Source organism: Gouania willdenowi, chromosome 1 (assembly GCF_900634775.1).
Source record: "Gouania willdenowi chromosome 1, fGouWil2.1, whole genome shotgun sequence".
NCBI lineage: Eukaryota > Metazoa > Chordata > Actinopteri > Blenniiformes > Gobiesocidae > Gouania > Gouania willdenowi.
In genome coordinates, this window is record NC_041044.1 from 7,602,210 (window position 1) to 7,619,929 (window position 17,720).

A 17,720-nucleotide genomic window follows, 5' to 3' on the forward strand; every position below is an offset into this window, starting at 1 on the left:
TACTGCATTCTTAGCCCATTTTAAGTATGAGCATTATATTTGCAGTAGTTTTTAGGATCTAATGATGATCTTAACTCAATTTTTGTTTTTTGAAATGTTTTCCTTATTTCAGCCTTACCTCCGATGTTGGGTGATTTTACACTTTTTTTGTGCTTTACTGCATTCTGAGCCCATTTTAAGTATTAGGGTCTAATGATGGTCTTAACTCAATTTTCATTTCTTTAACTATTTGAAAAATGTGCCTTATGTCCGATTTTAGGTCATTTTTTGTGCCTTACTGCATTCTTAGCCCATTTTTAGTATTTGCATTATATTTGCAGTAGTTTATAGGGTCTGATGATGGTCTTAACTCAGTTTTTTTTTTTAATTTTTAAAAATGTTTCCTATTTTAGCCTTACCTCTGATTTTGGGTGATTTAAAAAAATAATTTTTTGTGCCTTTGATGATGCGTCCCCAAATTTACACCCTTCCCATATCTGAGACACAGATCCCACATCACTCTAATGGTAAATATCATGTGACAATTATCTTTAGCACAAAGGACAGTTTAATATCATGTCCCGTGTTTAATGATTCTCACATTATTAATAATGGCTGTCCATGTGGTGCGCTCTGAGTCATAATACACAACCAATCAGACTTTAGTTCACTTTCTTTATTAGTTCAATACAGATTAATATTTTTCCACAGTGCAAAATAGACCTTTTTCCTGCACTGAAGCAGCCCAAACACTAAAAGGCAGCATTTAACTGTTGATATTTTTGGCTTCATTTGATTAGCAAACAGAAACAAAACAAGAAGCCTTTTAGGTGTTGAGTATTGATGTGTTATCCATACAGACGTGATAATACAGCAGAATAATGTTCAAACAGAAAAACTACAGGACATGGAACAACAGTTTTCACTTAAAGCTTTTAGTCAAACTACCCAGTGAAGCATTAAGGAATGAGAAACTCACACTGAGTCCCACAGATAAACAAAAATAATAAATGATTGTTAAATGTGGATATAAAGACTTGTCAGATATCAAATAATTCCGTTTGGATTAATAAATATTTAATGTTAAGTTGATTCTTAAAGCTTTTTATTTTTCTCACAGTCTGCTTTAGGAGCTCCACTCAAAGAAAGAAAACGTGTGTCCAGTAGGAGGCGCCCCCAGCCTGAGACTGGGCTGTGTGGCTGTGTGTGTGTGTCAGACTTCCTGCCCAGCAACCATCCACTAAGAGCCTCAGCTTCCTCTTCCATGTGGAACAGGAAGTGGCTGCTGGCCAATGGGGGGGTGCCATGTGAATGGAGGAGGTATAATAATTAATAATGTATAACAATGGTAGTGATCATTGTGGGCGGGGCTTCCTTCTGCACTCACACACATCAGGGCAAAAAGGACCTCCCCCTTCCCAGACGGGCTGTGCTCATTGGCTGTAGGCACATGAACATACTGCACAGTTCAAAGAAGTAGAAAAATACATTTAAGGCAACATTGTATAACTCCTCCCCCTGTCCCCCCCCCTTTCAGTTTGTCTGTTTCCTGTGTTTAAAAGTCATAAAACCCCCCCCCCCCCCCAATAACGTACCGACTTCCACGACTGACAGACGTTTACAGTTAAAAAATAAAACCACCTGTACTGTCTCTGTGACCGATCCCCTCCCATCCCCCACCTTCCCACAAAGGTCATTGGATGGAAGTGATGGGGGGACGAAAAGGAGGCGGAGCTTCCTAGAATCACTTCATTCGTCCATTGCTGAGCGTTTGATCGAGAGTCGAAGGTCAAGGTCGTTGTCAGAGAGCGAAGAAGAGGATGAGCACCACCATCAGGATGAGCACCAGCACGCCGATGGCACACCACTGTCTGCGACCTGCAGGGAGGGGGAGGGGCACTTTATTATCGTGTACTGTAGGAAATGATCGCAGAAGTGATCCGAGGCCTCCAGTTTTCCATGATCGCGAAAGACAAACAGAAAAAACGTAGTTCATGCTCTGAAACAGAAAAATCAATCTGACACGTTTGTTTTTTTTAAAATATTAAATCAGACTCGACATGACGCAGACGTGCCTCACATTCATGTTTTAATGACAATATCACACATTTATTCCCTATTTTTCACTGGTGAATGAACGTCAAAGAAAAAATGACGGACGATTATGTGCAATTCTGCCAAAAGTCTAGTTTAAAATGTCTCACTACGTGTTACGGTTCATCTAGTGATCATGTTATTCAGTGTGTTTCTAATGTGATCAACAAGTGCTTCAGATTATTGTGACTGTGTTTAAATCTATAAATCCTCTGGTGCAGAACAAAGACAGGTTTAGATGATGGTGTATTGGTACAACTGGTGATCATTCTATCTGGTGACACGTCATAGCCTCCAACCACACAGCGTGATGGTAATTAAAGATTTCATATCACACATTTCCATGTTAAACGGGTGTGTGAGGGTCCAACGTTGCTGCTAACAAACATTAGAAACCAGTGTTTTTCAACCTTGGGGTCGCCGGGAAGTTAAATGGGGTCATCTGAAATATTTAGTAATTGATAAAAAAAATTAATTACTAATTGAAAACAGAAAAATTATTGGAAATTTTTTTTTAAAAATCCATCTATAATGTCTGTGTGAGTGTGCATGTTGAGCTAATACCTCCTCAACATGGTATCTGTTCCACCTGAAACTTTGTCAACGGCTTCCAAACACCCTAAGTTTGTGCATCCGTTATTTTGGAGTAAAACCTTTATTTTAAATTTATTTCGCTCGGACGACACATTCATGTTCACCCAGAAGTGAAACCTAGCGCACCATCTATATCTATTTCACTGCAGTTTTGCTCCTGTGTGTGCCAGAGCCAATCACAGTGGCGACCTAGAGTCACGTGTGCAGCCAGAGCCAATGGCTGAGCACACAGCCAAGCAGACACACGAGTGAGAGCGCGGAAGATAGTTTTTCACAAGTTTTGAGCTCCTGTGGACTTCTCTTTTGAGGAAACATACTTTTTGACTGTTCCTTATTTGGTGATGACGTTTCTAAACGTTTATTTTCATTTTATTTTGAAATCAACTCTGGTCACACCGGACGGACACCAGAGAGGGGTGAGGGCCGTCTGAGCAGCCGCACTCAGAAAAATACACCAAACAACAACAAAAATATGAAAAGGACTCAAAATACACAAAACTAAATATTTATATAAAAAATACACAAAATGACTAAAAAAAAAACCATACATTACAGAAAACACCAACCAAAAAAATATATAAATGAGCAAAAAACAACAAACACATTTATCATCCACATGTCTCAAAGAATTAAACCAGAGAAATCACACACTATTTTATTTTGCACCCACAAATAAACCCCTTTATAACAGTACAGAGTATGTACACACCTTTGTACATCCAACCTTCAAACACATACTCATTTGGCCATAATTGATAATTCTACTTAAGCTCCTCCCACTATATGAATACATACTTCCGTCAGGCACTGTACTAATATTCTTAAACTAAAACAACACACAATATAAAGAACTGTATTCCATACTTTCAATTTCTCTCACTTTTCTTTTTTACATTATTATTAATTATGTAAATCTCATTCAAATAAAATGTAATATCAAAAGATCTGAGATGACTTGTCACTAACCCTGACTACTCTGTGTTTGTAACACAGGATAACAAACATGATCAAAAACTAATTCTAGAAAAATAGGGTCACTAGAAATGAGTGATATTATATTGGGGTCACGGTCCAACAAAGAGTGGGAACCACTGTTTTAAACTCCCGCCATGTAATCACACTTGACTTCCATATCACTTCCTGTTTTCATAAATCATTAGAATTGTATAAAGGTCTAAAATTAACAACAGTAGTAGACTATTAATTCTATTTAGCTTGTTTGGTAGGATGTCGTCCCTGTTGATCAAACCAACTAATCACATGTATCACAGAGTCTTATTGGACAGTGTTGGTTGAGGAGGTCACAATCATTAGTGAATCATCAGTGAACACTTACTGCTGGTCATGTGAGACACTTTCTCCAGCTTCTTTAGAACCGAGTCCATGCGCGACGACGTCTGCTCCATCTCCTCCCCAAAGTCCTCCAACATGCTGAGGAAGGATCAACACACACGTCACTAATCAAGCTAACAGCACTCCTAGCTAGCACTGCACGCTGCTCCTCTGCACTTATTAATGTATGATGGGATGTAATGGAGGCTGATGCTCAGCTTTAGGAGATATTTGTCAAAGATGTCACTTGTTATTAACAGTTTCTTTTCCTTCAAATTATTTTTCACACTTTGGTAGAGAAACTACTTCCTGTCTGTTTCCTGTTGAGAACTTTTAGACTAGATCTAAAGGATTAATTTCTCACTTCTAGCTTCATGTCAAACAATGTTTTGAAGTAAAGACAATTGATTTCAATTTGAGAGTTTATAATAACTGATATTTATTTAATCAGCTAAAATGAGAAAAACACTGTAAAAACCTCAAAGGTTTAGTTTAACGCCTACTAATATAAATTTTATATAGATGATAAAAATCAGAGAAAGTCACTCACACAGCCTGATCATCGAGCTCATCTCCAATCCGACCCGACATGTCTTTGAGTACTCGGATACTTCCTGATACCAACTCTAGCTGCTCATCCTGCTCCTGCATGATCAGCTACAGCACAGAAAGGAACATTTTAATTACAGAGGTGGTTGTTATGTCAGCATTTACAATAATGATCAACCTGAGCATTAACAGGAAACAACAATGGCTTTTTGGAGTCAATTTGGGCCTTTTTTTGTATCTTTTTCTCATATTTGTTTTTTGTATTTTTTTGTCACTTTGTGTGATGGACAAACCAATGTTAGATATTTAATACATGCACTATTTAAAGCATGCTTTGGCAATTAGCTTCAACATGACAAAGGGTGACATGGACTACAATAATGAGCATGTTTTCAAATGAGTAACGATCTTTACGTTTTCAATAAGGACAAAATTATAAAACTGCTCAAGAAAAGCAGAAATAATTCAATCCAGAGCCAAAAAGTTTACAATAAACTGACGGTAGTGTTTTATTTTTCCCTCAGACACCTGCTGTGATAACGTCCCTACATTACGCAGCGCTGTCAGTACATGCTCTATAACAGGAGGCATTTTGTGTCGATCACGCTCGTGGGCCGTAAGACTTCATAAATGAATGAGAAAGGCACAGTAACGTATAACAGAAATAAAACCTAACAATTCAGTTTCTGACCTCAATTTGAAGGGGGCGCTAGCGCACTAATCTGTTCATTTACAACCTCTAATAATCAGTAGAAGAAGAACCTCCTCCAGCCCAAAGGCGCTCACTGACGGTCACTAGCTGGGTTTCCATTACAGATTTTGGCAAAATAAAAGTGATATTTCTAAAGTTTTGATAAAGTATAATTGCGCTTAGGGCTGGGTGAATTTGCCTTAAAAAAAAAAAAAACTCTCAGATTTTTTAGAGGAAAAATTCAAATTTCAATTTGATTTTTGATTCTTTTTTTCAATGCACTTAAAAATGACTGCAGACATCAGATATATTGTCAAAAGTGCAAATGTATTGTCCTCAAGAATTATAATGCATAAAACAACATGATATATTTTAATCTAACTCAGTTTTTGTGTTACTGCTTCAATTTTATTATTGTATTTTAACATTATATAAATAATTAATAACTATAATAGTTTAAATACTAAAATCAGAACATTTAGTTATAATCCCCAATACAGTAGATCGTGAAGAGCTGTCCATGGTAGAGGTAGTTGATGAGACCCCTACTCTACAGTAGCAGAATATTAGCAGAGTTTAACCCTTTGCTCTTTATCATTTTATCACATGGACATGTTACGAGAGTGTCAGGCTTCTGTCTAACAGGAAAGATGTCCTCATCGTAGTTTTATCATCACTATCTTTTTATTCAAACCAATGATGATCCACTCTGAGCGCTGTCATTCAGTCTCTACCTGTTGCTGCTCCTGCTGCTCTTCAATGTATCTAGAGTTTGCAGATACCAGATGAGCCTCTAGTCCTGTTGACCGGTCCTGGCCTGTGGACACCAGCAGAGCCTAAACACACACACACGCACACACACTTTAAACAGTGTTTGTTACGTTGTCATAGGAACTCGTGTGTGTTCATGTTGAAAAAATGTGTTAATCTTTTTTTTTTCTTCATGTAATTAATATGAAATGCTGGAGTGTCTGAGCAACACAAACAAACAACATCCAATAATAGTCACGTTAACTAAAGGTTGGTGTGGATGAGTGCAGACCTCTCTGTTCTTCTTCTCTGCCTGAGCCACAGCAGAAGGTCTGGACAGCTGCTCCTTCATCTCCTACAAAACAAACAAACAAACAAACAAACAAGCAAACCGGTTCATTACTAAAGACAGACTCTGTGAGACTATCCATGACATCGTCTTGTTTTGTTCGGTGACTCATCAGTTCTCAGCATTCAGTCTGCTGTAGGTTACAAAATAAAGCCAAAGGGTGTGTGTGATTACAAAAACAAACACACACAACACATGCATAACTTTAGCTTTCGTATCTGACTTGTCTGCATTATTTGGGGCCTTCATACATATGCATGAGTGGGTGTGTCCGTAGATGCTTATTTCATGCCCCGCTCTAGTGAAGCAGATCAGTGATCACCAAAGTGATTTTCTTTTGCTATCGACACACTGTTGCACATTAGAGTAAAACACATGGCTATTTAAGATGCTATTGTGATAATGAGACCGTCTCAGCGCTTCTTCAGGGTGTGTGTTTATCGCAGCAGCTGCTTCAAACACTCACCAGAGCGTTAAGCTGCTCAGTCACTTTCTCCTCCTCATCATCTCTACTAACTACAGGAATAGTGTATTTAAGGTGATAATCATGTGTTTTGTCCAACCGCTGCGTCGCATTAGGTCACAAACACGTCAGATTATGTCAAAGATGATACGAGGCAATGTAACGGATACTAAAAGTGAAACTGCTCCCTGGGTGCTACACCGTGGCTGCCCACTGCTCCTCAGGAAGGGGTTAAATGCACAGAACACATTTTGTGTATGTAGCTTTACATATATGACAATAAAGTATAATGTATATTCTATATTAAACCGCATTGTTTGTTTTAACCTCTGAGGTAGTTTGTGAGGGAGAAGCTCTTATAGGGTAGGAGGAGTTTCCGCTACGCGAGAAAATTCCAACTCGTCCGTTTGGAGCTGATTTTTTACAAAATGTGGAATAACAAGGGAGGGAGGAAACAGAACTTTTTAACTTTGGCCCTCTGAATGAGGCTAAAGGAATGTATATCACTTATAGCATAACTATTATGCGGGGCGACCGTGGCTCAGGTGGTAGTGGGTCGTCTTCTGATCGAGAGGTTGGGGGCTCGATCCCAGTACCTGACTATGTGTCGAATCAATCAATCAATCAATCAATCAATCTTTATTTGTATAGCGCCAAATCATAACCAATGGTATCTCAAGGCACTTTACAGTAGAGCAGTCTTAGGGACGGACTCTTCATTTTGTGGATACACACATATGCATATATACGTATATACACATACATATGTATCCCACACCCAACATGAATTCATCATGGCGGCAAGGAAAACCTTCTGTTAAGCAGCAGGAACCTTGTGTGGATCCCATTCCTATGATGAACAGCCATCCACGTTATGCTGTGTTGGGTGTGTGCAGAGGAAAGGGTGGAGACAGAGCCGCTGAGTCTCTGTAACTCCACACTGAGGATCCCACGGACCTGCAAGACAAAAGCCAGAAGGAGTACAGGAGCAAACACACATGGGAAGAAGCAGACATAGAGGGAGTGTTTGAAAGAGTAATGGGACCCTCTCCGGTCCCTCTCTAACCTAAATGACCTCTCTCTTAACGCCCTCTCCAACCTCTCTCCAACCGAGCATGCCAGACCCCCCCCCGGCAGTCTATGCCTATTGCATCTTAATTATGAGCTATGAGCTGGTTCCTAACTAAAAGCTTTATCAAAGAGGAATGTTTTGAGCCTAACCTTAAAGGTAGAGAGGGTGTCTGCCCCCCGAACCGTGGTTGGTAGATGGTTCCAGAGAAGTGGGGCCTGATAACTGAAAGCTCTTCCTCCTATACTACTTTTAGAGATGAATGGAACAACGAGTAGTCCAGCATTTTGAGAGCGTAGTGTTCTGGGGGGATTGTATGGCACTACAAGCTCCTTGAGATAGACTGGTGCCTGTCCATTTAGGGCTTTATAAGTGAGAAGAAGAATCTTGAATTCTATTCTATATTTTATGGGAAGTGTCCTTGGGCAAGACACTGTACCCTAAGTGGCTCCCAGTGGTCGACTAGCGCCTTGCATGGCAGTCCTGTCCCACTGGTGTGTGAATGTGAGGGTGATTGGGTGAATGAGCTGATATGTAAAGCGCTTTGAGACTGCTGCAGTGTGGTGATAAAGCGCTATATAAAATCAAGCCCATTTATTATAAAGTGATTTTTTCATAATACTGCCCCTTTAAAAGAGTATTCAAATATTAGACTACATTAGATATGCAACAGGGAACAAAATGTAACCTGGAATTAAAGTGTAAAAATATTGATTCACGGAACAATAAACAAACTTTCAATAGTTGACTTAAAAAATTAAGTTCCTTTTCTGTTTTCTTAAGCTTTTTGGCACAAATTACAAACAAGATTTCATTATTGCCTGCATTTTTATTATTTGTTTCCATGCAGGTGATTAGTTTAATCTAGTTTTTGATTTATTACGAAAGATGCTGTTAATTGTTCCCTGATAGTTCAATAAATTTGAAAATATGTTATTTGTCACAATTATTTGGGGCTTGAAAGTTCACCTTCTTTTAAAGTAGGATATGCTCAAAAAAAATTTAAGAACCACTGGTTTAAACGCGGTTAATGTGTATTCCCTGGGAAGCTTCTTTTTTGGAACGAGCCACTAAGCTTCAGATAAACTGTAGAGCCTGAAGGCAGCATAATGTTTCCATTGACAACATGAGAACCACAAACAAAACTCATTCAATTCAATACAGCAGGTGTCAAACCCAACAGTGTCTCAGTGTGTGTTATGTTTTATGGTTACGTTTATATATTTACAACATTTTAATGTTGTAAATAACCTGCAATAGATTAAGGTGCAGGTTGTAAGAGGGAGGGCAGAGTTATCTTTGACTTTTCATTATTTTCCATCAAACAATAGGAGTATTACTATGGGTGTGATTTATGTGCTATGCATGTTGGCGCAATTAGATGGTTTTTTCGTTAAAAAAAACATGACTAAAAAAATTTGGTTTGGACATTTTTTGGATTGTTACAATAGTCGCGCTGTGAAATATTTCGATATATCGCCAAATTGATTGTTTTTTCACACAGAAGAACGTGTGTGTGTGACCGTCAGCAGCGCTCGTAGTCTTACCTGCACAGATTTCCTGGTTCGCTCCACAAAGTCTCTCCTCTCCTGAAGTTCACTGTCTCCTAATTTGAACTTTCCAGGGTTTGACTCCACGATGCCTCAGTCAGTCAAAGAAAGCAACAGGAACATGGACAGATGCTACATGATGCTAAATCAAACAGTCAATCAATGATGAACATTAGCTACCTATTGCTAGCTGTATCCGTTATAACTTGCTAGACCTGTGTTGATGTTTTAACTTCCCTATTGTGTAATTTAAAAAAAAGCCTTATTGTTAGTTTTTAAAGCACTTTTCATCCAAACATGATGTAGAACGCTGACTTAAATCATACATGTGTTGAATAAATTTGATTAGGAGAAACATGGGGGAGTTTTCACAACATTAACAGACTAACCCCCAATTTCCACCTGTCTGCGTAACAGCAATGAAGCTGATACGTTTCCATTCTAGTAAATGTGTCAATTTCCACTGCATGCGTAAGTGGTTCGTCACTGCTGCGTAACGACTCAGCCAGTCTGGAGTCCTACAACAGATACGTAGACCTTTTTCTGACGCCGGAGCAACCACGCATACGTTCAGCAAAGATCAGCTTGTGTGGGACAGGAAGTAGTGCACAGACAGAATAAAACATCTGGTTCATTTTCAAAGCCGGATCGTATTTGCATCCATTTTCCAACCCGTTTGCTCCTTTTCAGGGTGGTGGCGGTCTGCTAGTGTCTATCTCCAGGTTTCTTCAGGCACGAGGCGGGGCTACACCCTGGACAGGGCGACAGTGGATCATATTTCACACATAAATATTGACCTTATCCATGGTTGGATCACAATAATCTCCAGAAAAGCGGAAGATCTACAAGGGCAGGACTGAGTCCATTTTTAGTTTTTTTCTTTCTCTTTGTGCAATAATAATATGCTTAAACATATCTAGTAATGCTAACAATGTGTTATAACATTATCACTTTAACTATAAACACATCAATTAATGCTAACCATGTACAATAGGGCTATGTGCAATAATATTAGCACTTTAACAACTAACCAGGTCAATGGTGGTGTGTAATGAGCTTAGCACTAACTAACCAGGCTTAGGTCGAGGGTTGGGGTTAATTACATTCTTCAGTTACAATTACGTTTTCAATTACCAATGTTCAATTACGATTACAGTGACCAGCATTTTTTCCAATTACCATTCCAATATTTTTTTATCATCAGAAAGTCAATTACAATTATATTTTCAATTGCTAAAGTTCATTTACAATTAATGACAATTACTAAGCCAGAAATAAATAACGTAATAAAAGTTAGTCTTCCTCTTGTGTTAGCTTTCTGTTAGCATCTCTTATGCTAACAGGTCCTAAATCAGCTGTAAAATACACTAAAAACTAATACCTATCGTCCAATTTATTTCACATCTATTGGTTTCCTTGTTAGGCTTCCTAATCAATGAAAACATTGGTATTAATATTTTTGGTGTGGGCATCTGAGCCTGAGTTCAATTATAATTGACAATTTTCATAGAATTTTCATGGCAATTACAATTACAAAGACAATTGAATTATGATTACGACAGCAACAGATTTTTAGGAATACAATTACAATTATAATTATGCAATAATGATATTTAATTATCAATTGCACAATTACAATTATAGGTGACCCCAACTCTGATTGACGAACAGCGGATTACGCAGCAGTTACACAGCGGAGACGTTACAGAGCAGTTACGCATCCAGTGGAAATGCGTTGTGACAGATGTGAACAGGGAGCTTGTAGTAGCTTCAGGATACTGATGGTTTCACTGAGGTCCTCCAGGTCCCAGTCTATGGCTCGCAGGCAGTTCCTCAGTTCGTTTGTGCTCCATTCCAGCTCATCTCGACTAACCTGAGAAACACATGCAGCTTTTATTTACTGTACATGCTGTATGAAGCTAACGCTAACTAAAGAAACGCGGTTATGATTGCATTTAATTTAATTAAAACTCTTGTGTGTAACTTTGACAGTTTCCACATTTAAAAATCCAATACTTGGTGTAAAATGCTTTGAGTTTTATGTGTAAAGGCAACAAATTACAAAGCAATCATTGACTACTGGGGGCATTACAACCAGTGTCTGTAAGCAGCAACAAGACATGTATACTATAGAATATTTGGATATGTGCATTTAGCCACATTTTTAGTGGAGAGTAATCACAGAGTGAGACGAGCTTTCCTGTCAAAGTTTCTAAAACATCAGAAAACTCTCCAAAAACACAAGAAAAAGTTGATAGATTTGTCCATTTAGTGAAAAACTTCACTAACAGGACAAAAAATGTATTTCCACAAGTTCTTAAAAAATAAAAGATATAGAATTTGCTGCTTTAAAACCCTGTTTCATTAGAGTACAGACATTTCTTTTTACATAAGCAGCATGTACTTTTTACTTTTACTCAAGTAAGAGAGAAACTTCAATACTTTTACCAGAGTTAATTTTTATTCAAGTATCGATACTTTTACTTGAGTACTGAGTATTTGAGTACTTTTGCCATCTCTGATGATTTGTCAGCATGTTTTTACTCAGGCTACACCTGACTCTTGTAATGTTAGGCCAAACTACAACAGACATCACATAATCTATTTTAAAAACCTGACTCATCCAATGATTCTACTACTAAAGGCCAGTTTTGATTTATTCTCCTATAGCAGGAGAAGAGGGAAGAAAATCTGCATTTTTTTTTTTTTATTTTGTTGTGTTTTGATTTTATAATCAGCTCACAATACCACTGTGACATCTCATTAACACTTTTCATTTCTCATCTTCATTTTTTAGGTGTAAATTACTTTGATTTAGAAAACTTTGCAGAACTTAGTTGTCTATAAATATCTCATATCTAATTCCAAAAATGGATTAAATGTAGCACGTGTCAAACAGTGAAGTGTGAGGCAACGTGACGATTCTAATATCCCATATACAGTATTCATCCTCAGTTTCAGATACATGAGATAAATGTTGTGTAGTTGTTAAAACATTGGATTTCAATCAAATGTGAAATATCATCCCACTAATAATTAAAAAAAATAAATAGTATTTCAAGTAATCAGCCATTTTGATTGAGTTTGAGATTTTCTTGATTTGCATACAGTATAATCCACATTGTTTGGTATTCTTAGAGCGTCAAACTCATTTGTGCTCAGGCGCTAAATACGTAGCAGTTTGATCTCAAGTGGGCCACAGATTTATGCAGGAAAATTAGTAACTTCAACAGTATCGTGCCCTAGTTCGCATTTCTATGTATTGATGATACTAAATATGTGAGAAACTGAAAATATCCAAGCAATAAGTGACAGGTAGCAGTGCCATCTTCACTTTAAAATTCCTAGATTTTGTGACCAATTTCCATTTAATTAAGGGAAATATTATGTCATCATTTGAGGAAAATTGAAGGATTTTGTAAGAATTAACATAAAAAATGACTGAAATCATGTGATATAAACACCGGGAAAAACTGTGAGCCCCTGCAAATATAGTTGAGTTTCATTTACACAATGATTCATGTTTTCTGTCATTTTTTACTTTCTCCTATGGATGCTCCAAAGGTAGGTTGACCAGACGTCCTGATTTACCCGGCACAGTCCAGGTTTTCAGAGTTACGTCCCGTGTCCCGGTCGATTTCCCCCAAACCAATGATTCGTCCTAGTTTTTCATAAGCTCAGTCCCGTTTTGTTCCGTTTATTAATTAAACGTCAGATGCTTTCTCCTTCAACATGCCAAAAAGAAAAACAAGTGTTTTCATTTTTAAAAACAATTTTATGTTAACTTAAAATATTGCTTTTTTTTTGACTGATGGATACTTTAAATTTGGTACAGCTGTTGCAATCATACATTTTATCCAAAAGGAAAAATAAAAGGAAGGACCATGGATACGTGTAATGTGCCTGTGTTTTTTCTCCGTGCCAGGATGGCCGAGTGGTCTAAGGTGCCTGACTCAAGGATTCTTGCTTCCACTGCCGAGGGTTCGAATCCCCCTTTTTTCATATATATTTTTTTCATTTTAACATATTTAAGATGGCAAATTCCACCTTTAAAATAACATATACAAAAAAATTAACATTTTAGGGTATTTCCTGGGTTAGATTAAAGTAAAAGGGTTAGCGGGGTAGCTAAAAATAAATGAGCTAAAATACAACTGACAGAACTTTAAGTCACGTAGTGCACCTATCACGTGACCTAAACTGGCAAATGAGGCGCGCTGCGTGTGAATAGACTGGCAGACTATTCCTATGTTTCCGTATCAATAGCCATAGCCAAGAAAAAAAAATAAATGTAATTTATGTGCATATGCAGCAAATAGTGTCTTTAGAAAATCTAAATACATTGAATTCAGAAAAAAAAAATCAATCAGTCATTTTTGGGAAAATTACTGTCTCTGATTTAAGATTTAAAGGAGACATATCATGCTTTTAAATCCTTCCTTTTTACATATAAATCATACAGTTCTGGTCTATATAAAGCGGAACTGCAATGCTTGGGTCTGAATTCCTCATTATTATAGCTCCACAGGCCCCTTCTCTACCCTTTTTCTGATGTGCTTCTGAGAGCAACTCGTTTTGGTGCTGTCTCTTTAAATGCAAATGAGACACTTCATACCCCGCCCCCTCTCCAGGTTGCAGAGGTGATGCTAGGTTCAACTCCACCCTGTTCGGCCATTTTTGTAGTTTGATAGAAGAGATACGATTATGTAGCTGCGCAGAAAATGTTTATTCACACGTTATTTACAAAATGTCAACAACAGAAGACTTGTCCATCCAGCCTTACATGTTTGAGCCAGAGTCTGACCCGGCGGAGGAAGATGAAAATGAAGATGATGAACCTGCAGAACCCTAACAAGTGAGATAACACAAGCACCGAGCTAACGCTAGTGCCGAGCTAGCGCCGAGCTAACGCTAGCACCAAGCTAACGTCACAAAATGCATTTTAATACAGTCTTTTCAGAGACAAAAACGGCAAAATGAAATGACTAATGAAAATTTTAGACTTAAATTAAATCACGTAGGCGTATCATCAAGGATCTAAAACGAGCACACAGCGCTAACATATGAAGATGGTGCAACTGATAATGCTAACAGAACAATGACAGGGACGTCTTATCACACTTTTTAGCGTTATTTACAGCTTACCGAAGTGTTCTGTTCGTCGTCTCCAAAGATAGAATGAATTGAACCCTCAATCAGACAAAGTCTTTCAGCAAATCCTTCTTTATACTGGCAGAGGTTGCAGAAGCAGTCATCCTTGAAGTGCTTCGCGCACACAAAAGTAACCTTACCCACAGATGTGGGTACATTTCCATGAAAAATAAAACTCAACCAGGCACTTTGAAAAGGTTCTGATGCTGGGAGATGTAATGAAGCGTGTGGGTTACTACATCCAACAACCAAACATTTTGACTTATCCTCTCATAACTTTGGCATCCTGGAGCTTGGACTACAAAATAAAAGCGAGAAATAAAAATGGTGGATTGCTCGAAGTGTTGGGCCTGGAGTCGATGTCCTAATTTGGCAGTTCCGCTGCAAATACTGTGACGTTATTGTTCAAAAAACATAATAGAGAATAGAAAAATCGAAACAGATTGAAAAATATGACCAAAACAGAATATAAAGATATCAACGGAGCACCTGAAGAGACTAATTTGAACTTTTCTCTACTTCTAAACACTCTAAATATACAACAAAATGCATTTAAGGGCTAAAAAAAAAAGTGGATTTAGCATGATATGTCCCCTTTAAAAGTCCGGTCACACTATCCAAAGGGCCGGATTTGGCCCCCGGGCCATAAGTTTGACATGTCTGTTAGATGAGATGCTGAGTTAAATGTTTCCAAAGGACCATCACTTAATATCTCACCTGGGTCCCCTCCTGCAGCAGCTCCTCCCATCTATCAAACAGGCCCCGGGCCCGGCTCAGGGCCTTCTGCACCTCTCTGGAAACACACACAATAACACTCACTATCAGCTCAGGAAACAAGACAAACTCTTCTGCTCAACCCTCAAACAACAACAAACACCACTGCTGAGTCCTTCCTAAACTTCACAGCACTTTACAAACTGCATGGCAGCAAAGCTTTGGAGGCAGGGCAGCGGAAAGGAGAACAAATAACCGTGTTTATTCGGTGCAGGACCGTCATTTGTGTCTTTACAAACATCAACACACAGGCAGACTGAACGTAGCTGCTGCTAGCCAGGTATGCTAGTAGCCGCACTGCTAAGCTGCTCAATGCTACTTTTCCCTCACATTGTGAAAGACTATTACGTTTTCTTACACATTGGAATTTGCGCAGATAGTCATAAATGTGAAATAGCTTTCTTAACTCTTACCCTTTAACGACGAAAAATGGGTCTTCTATAGACATGTCTACTCCTTCCTTCTTACACAGCGCGCATGCGCAACTCCGACCTCGCGTCTAAGAGTAAAAAACGGAAGTGACTTACGTATTTGTCTAATAAGAAGTTGCCATGGCAACATTTGCTATCAATTTCTGGTTTTAAAAAATGGCGAATTAAATTCCTGCAGTTAGTGAATGTTTCTCTTCACTTCTTAAAAGAAAACTACAAACCTTAATATAATATATAATTAATATGATGATTGTAAACAATAAAACCGAGATTAAATCAATTTACTTTGATGTATTTATGGTCAATCTGGATTTAGAAGTTATAAGGAAGGACATATATTCAAAACATAGCATTTAAGTTTACCTTATCACATTTATTTATTATGTGGCATTGACATTTTATCAGGGTTTTCAGTAACCATGTATAACTTCATTAACTTGACAGTTTTATCTTCACATTTGCTGTATTAAAGGGATGATGAATGGTATTATATTGTCATAAATTTTGGATTTCATAATGCTGAGACCTGATTTTATATATTCTCCTTATAGAACCACTGTACAAGTAAATTAATAAATTCTATTCACTGACTCATTTAGGTTTTAATAATTAAAAAAAAAAAAACACTATATACAGTGTTGTGAAAATGTATTCCTGATTATTTTGCATATTTATCTCATTTGATTGTTTTGCATCATCCAAAAAATGTTAATATCTCACAAAGCCAACCCAAGTCAATATAAAATGCAGTTTCTAAATGAGGATTCTATTTATTAAGGGGGATGAAAAAACCAAACCCATCAGACGTGATGTGAAAAAGTAGATGCACTCCCTTAATAAAATATGACTTAACTGTGTTTTTCGGAAATCTGAGTACAGCTTCACTGGCCACACCCAGGGCCAGGCTTCATTACTGCTATGATAGTTGAATCAAGAAATTACCTCAATAAAACTTGTCGGACAAATTGAAGAAGGCTACAAAAGAAACAGGATCCAAAGAAGTTTAAGAACAAATGAGAAACAAAGTGATTGAAATCTATCAATTTGGAAAAGGTTTTAAAGCCATTTCCAAGGCTTTGGGACTACAGTAAACCATGTTTAGAGTTATTATCCACAAATGGAGAAAACTGGGAGCAGTGGTGAACCAACCAACATTACTCCAAGAGTGTAACGAACACTTATCCAGGAAGTCACAAATGATTCCAGAACTACATCCAAAGACCTGCTGGCCTCACTGGCCTCAGTTTTGTTCAGTGCTAGGACTCAACCATAAGAAAGACTGTGGGCAGAAGTGGATCCATGGGAGAGTGTCAAGGTGAAAACCAATGCTGTCAAAAAAAAACATGTCACAGATCAGGGAAGAAAAATGTTGATGATCCCCAAGACTTTTGGAGAAATATTCTGTGGACCCACAAGACAGAAATATCATGAATGTGCACCCTAAATTAAAAAAAGATTTGGAAGAAAGATTTTCAAGATACACTAACTCTAAAACTGAAAGTTTGACCTGATGGTGGCGCTGCAGGAAAATTGAAATCGTCACCACAATCAATAGCGTTTATACACTCTTGTGTTTCTTAATGTTGACAGTAAATTTCAGAAGATTTGGATGAAAACTATTCAAAATAAATTAATTCTGATGTAAAAGTTTGGCTTGATTGTGGCGCTAGAGAATAGGTCAACGTTTCATTGTCAAGGAGTTATTTATGTATTCAACAAATAAACAAAGTGCCTCATGCCAAAACTTGTTCAACAGTTTTCTAAAACTCACTTTTTGGAGGCAAATATCCCTGGGGTCAGATTGACCCCAAGGGTAAAAATGGATAATAGGAAGCTTAAGTTTGATAAATATGCAAAATAATCAGGAATAAGGAAGGGGGCAAATATTTTTTCATGGCACTGTATAATTCTTTAGTTTTAAGTTTCACTGGTGCTTATTTTAGT

General features: G+C 37.8%; 1 protein-coding gene across 1 annotated transcript; it reads right to left on the bottom strand.

The window, feature by feature from the left end:
* Positions 1–1,555: 1,555 nt before the first annotated feature.
* On the bottom strand, positions 1,556–15,843 carry stx10 (syntaxin 10). The gene is made up of 9 exons (XM_028452704.1): positions 15,759–15,843; positions 15,289–15,364; positions 11,200–11,293; positions 9,418–9,512; positions 6,282–6,344; positions 5,974–6,075; positions 4,550–4,656; positions 4,004–4,098; positions 1,556–1,857 (listed from the first exon to the last, which is right to left on the bottom strand). The coding sequence occupies exons 1-9, from the start codon at positions 15,791–15,793 to the stop codon at positions 1,781–1,783; spliced, it is 744 nt and encodes a 247-aa protein (XP_028308505.1). The 5' UTR covers positions 15,794–15,843; the 3' UTR covers positions 1,556–1,780.
* Between the last annotated feature and the right edge of the window lie 1,877 nt (positions 15,844–17,720).

Excerpts from the sequence above, each read along its gene's own strand:
- stx10 (XM_028452704.1), bottom strand. The coding sequence starts at position 15,793 with ATGTCTATAGAAGACCCATTTTTCGTCGTTAAAGG. Across the intron at positions 9,513-11,199 it reads GGACCTCAGTGAAACCATCA|GCATCGTGGAGTCAAACCCT; the intron begins GTATCCTGAAGC and ends TGACTGACTGAG. Across the intron at positions 6,345-9,417 it reads GAACCAGGAAATCTGTGCAG|GAGATGAAGGAGCAGCTGTC; the intron begins GTAAGACTACGA and ends TTTGTTTTGTAG.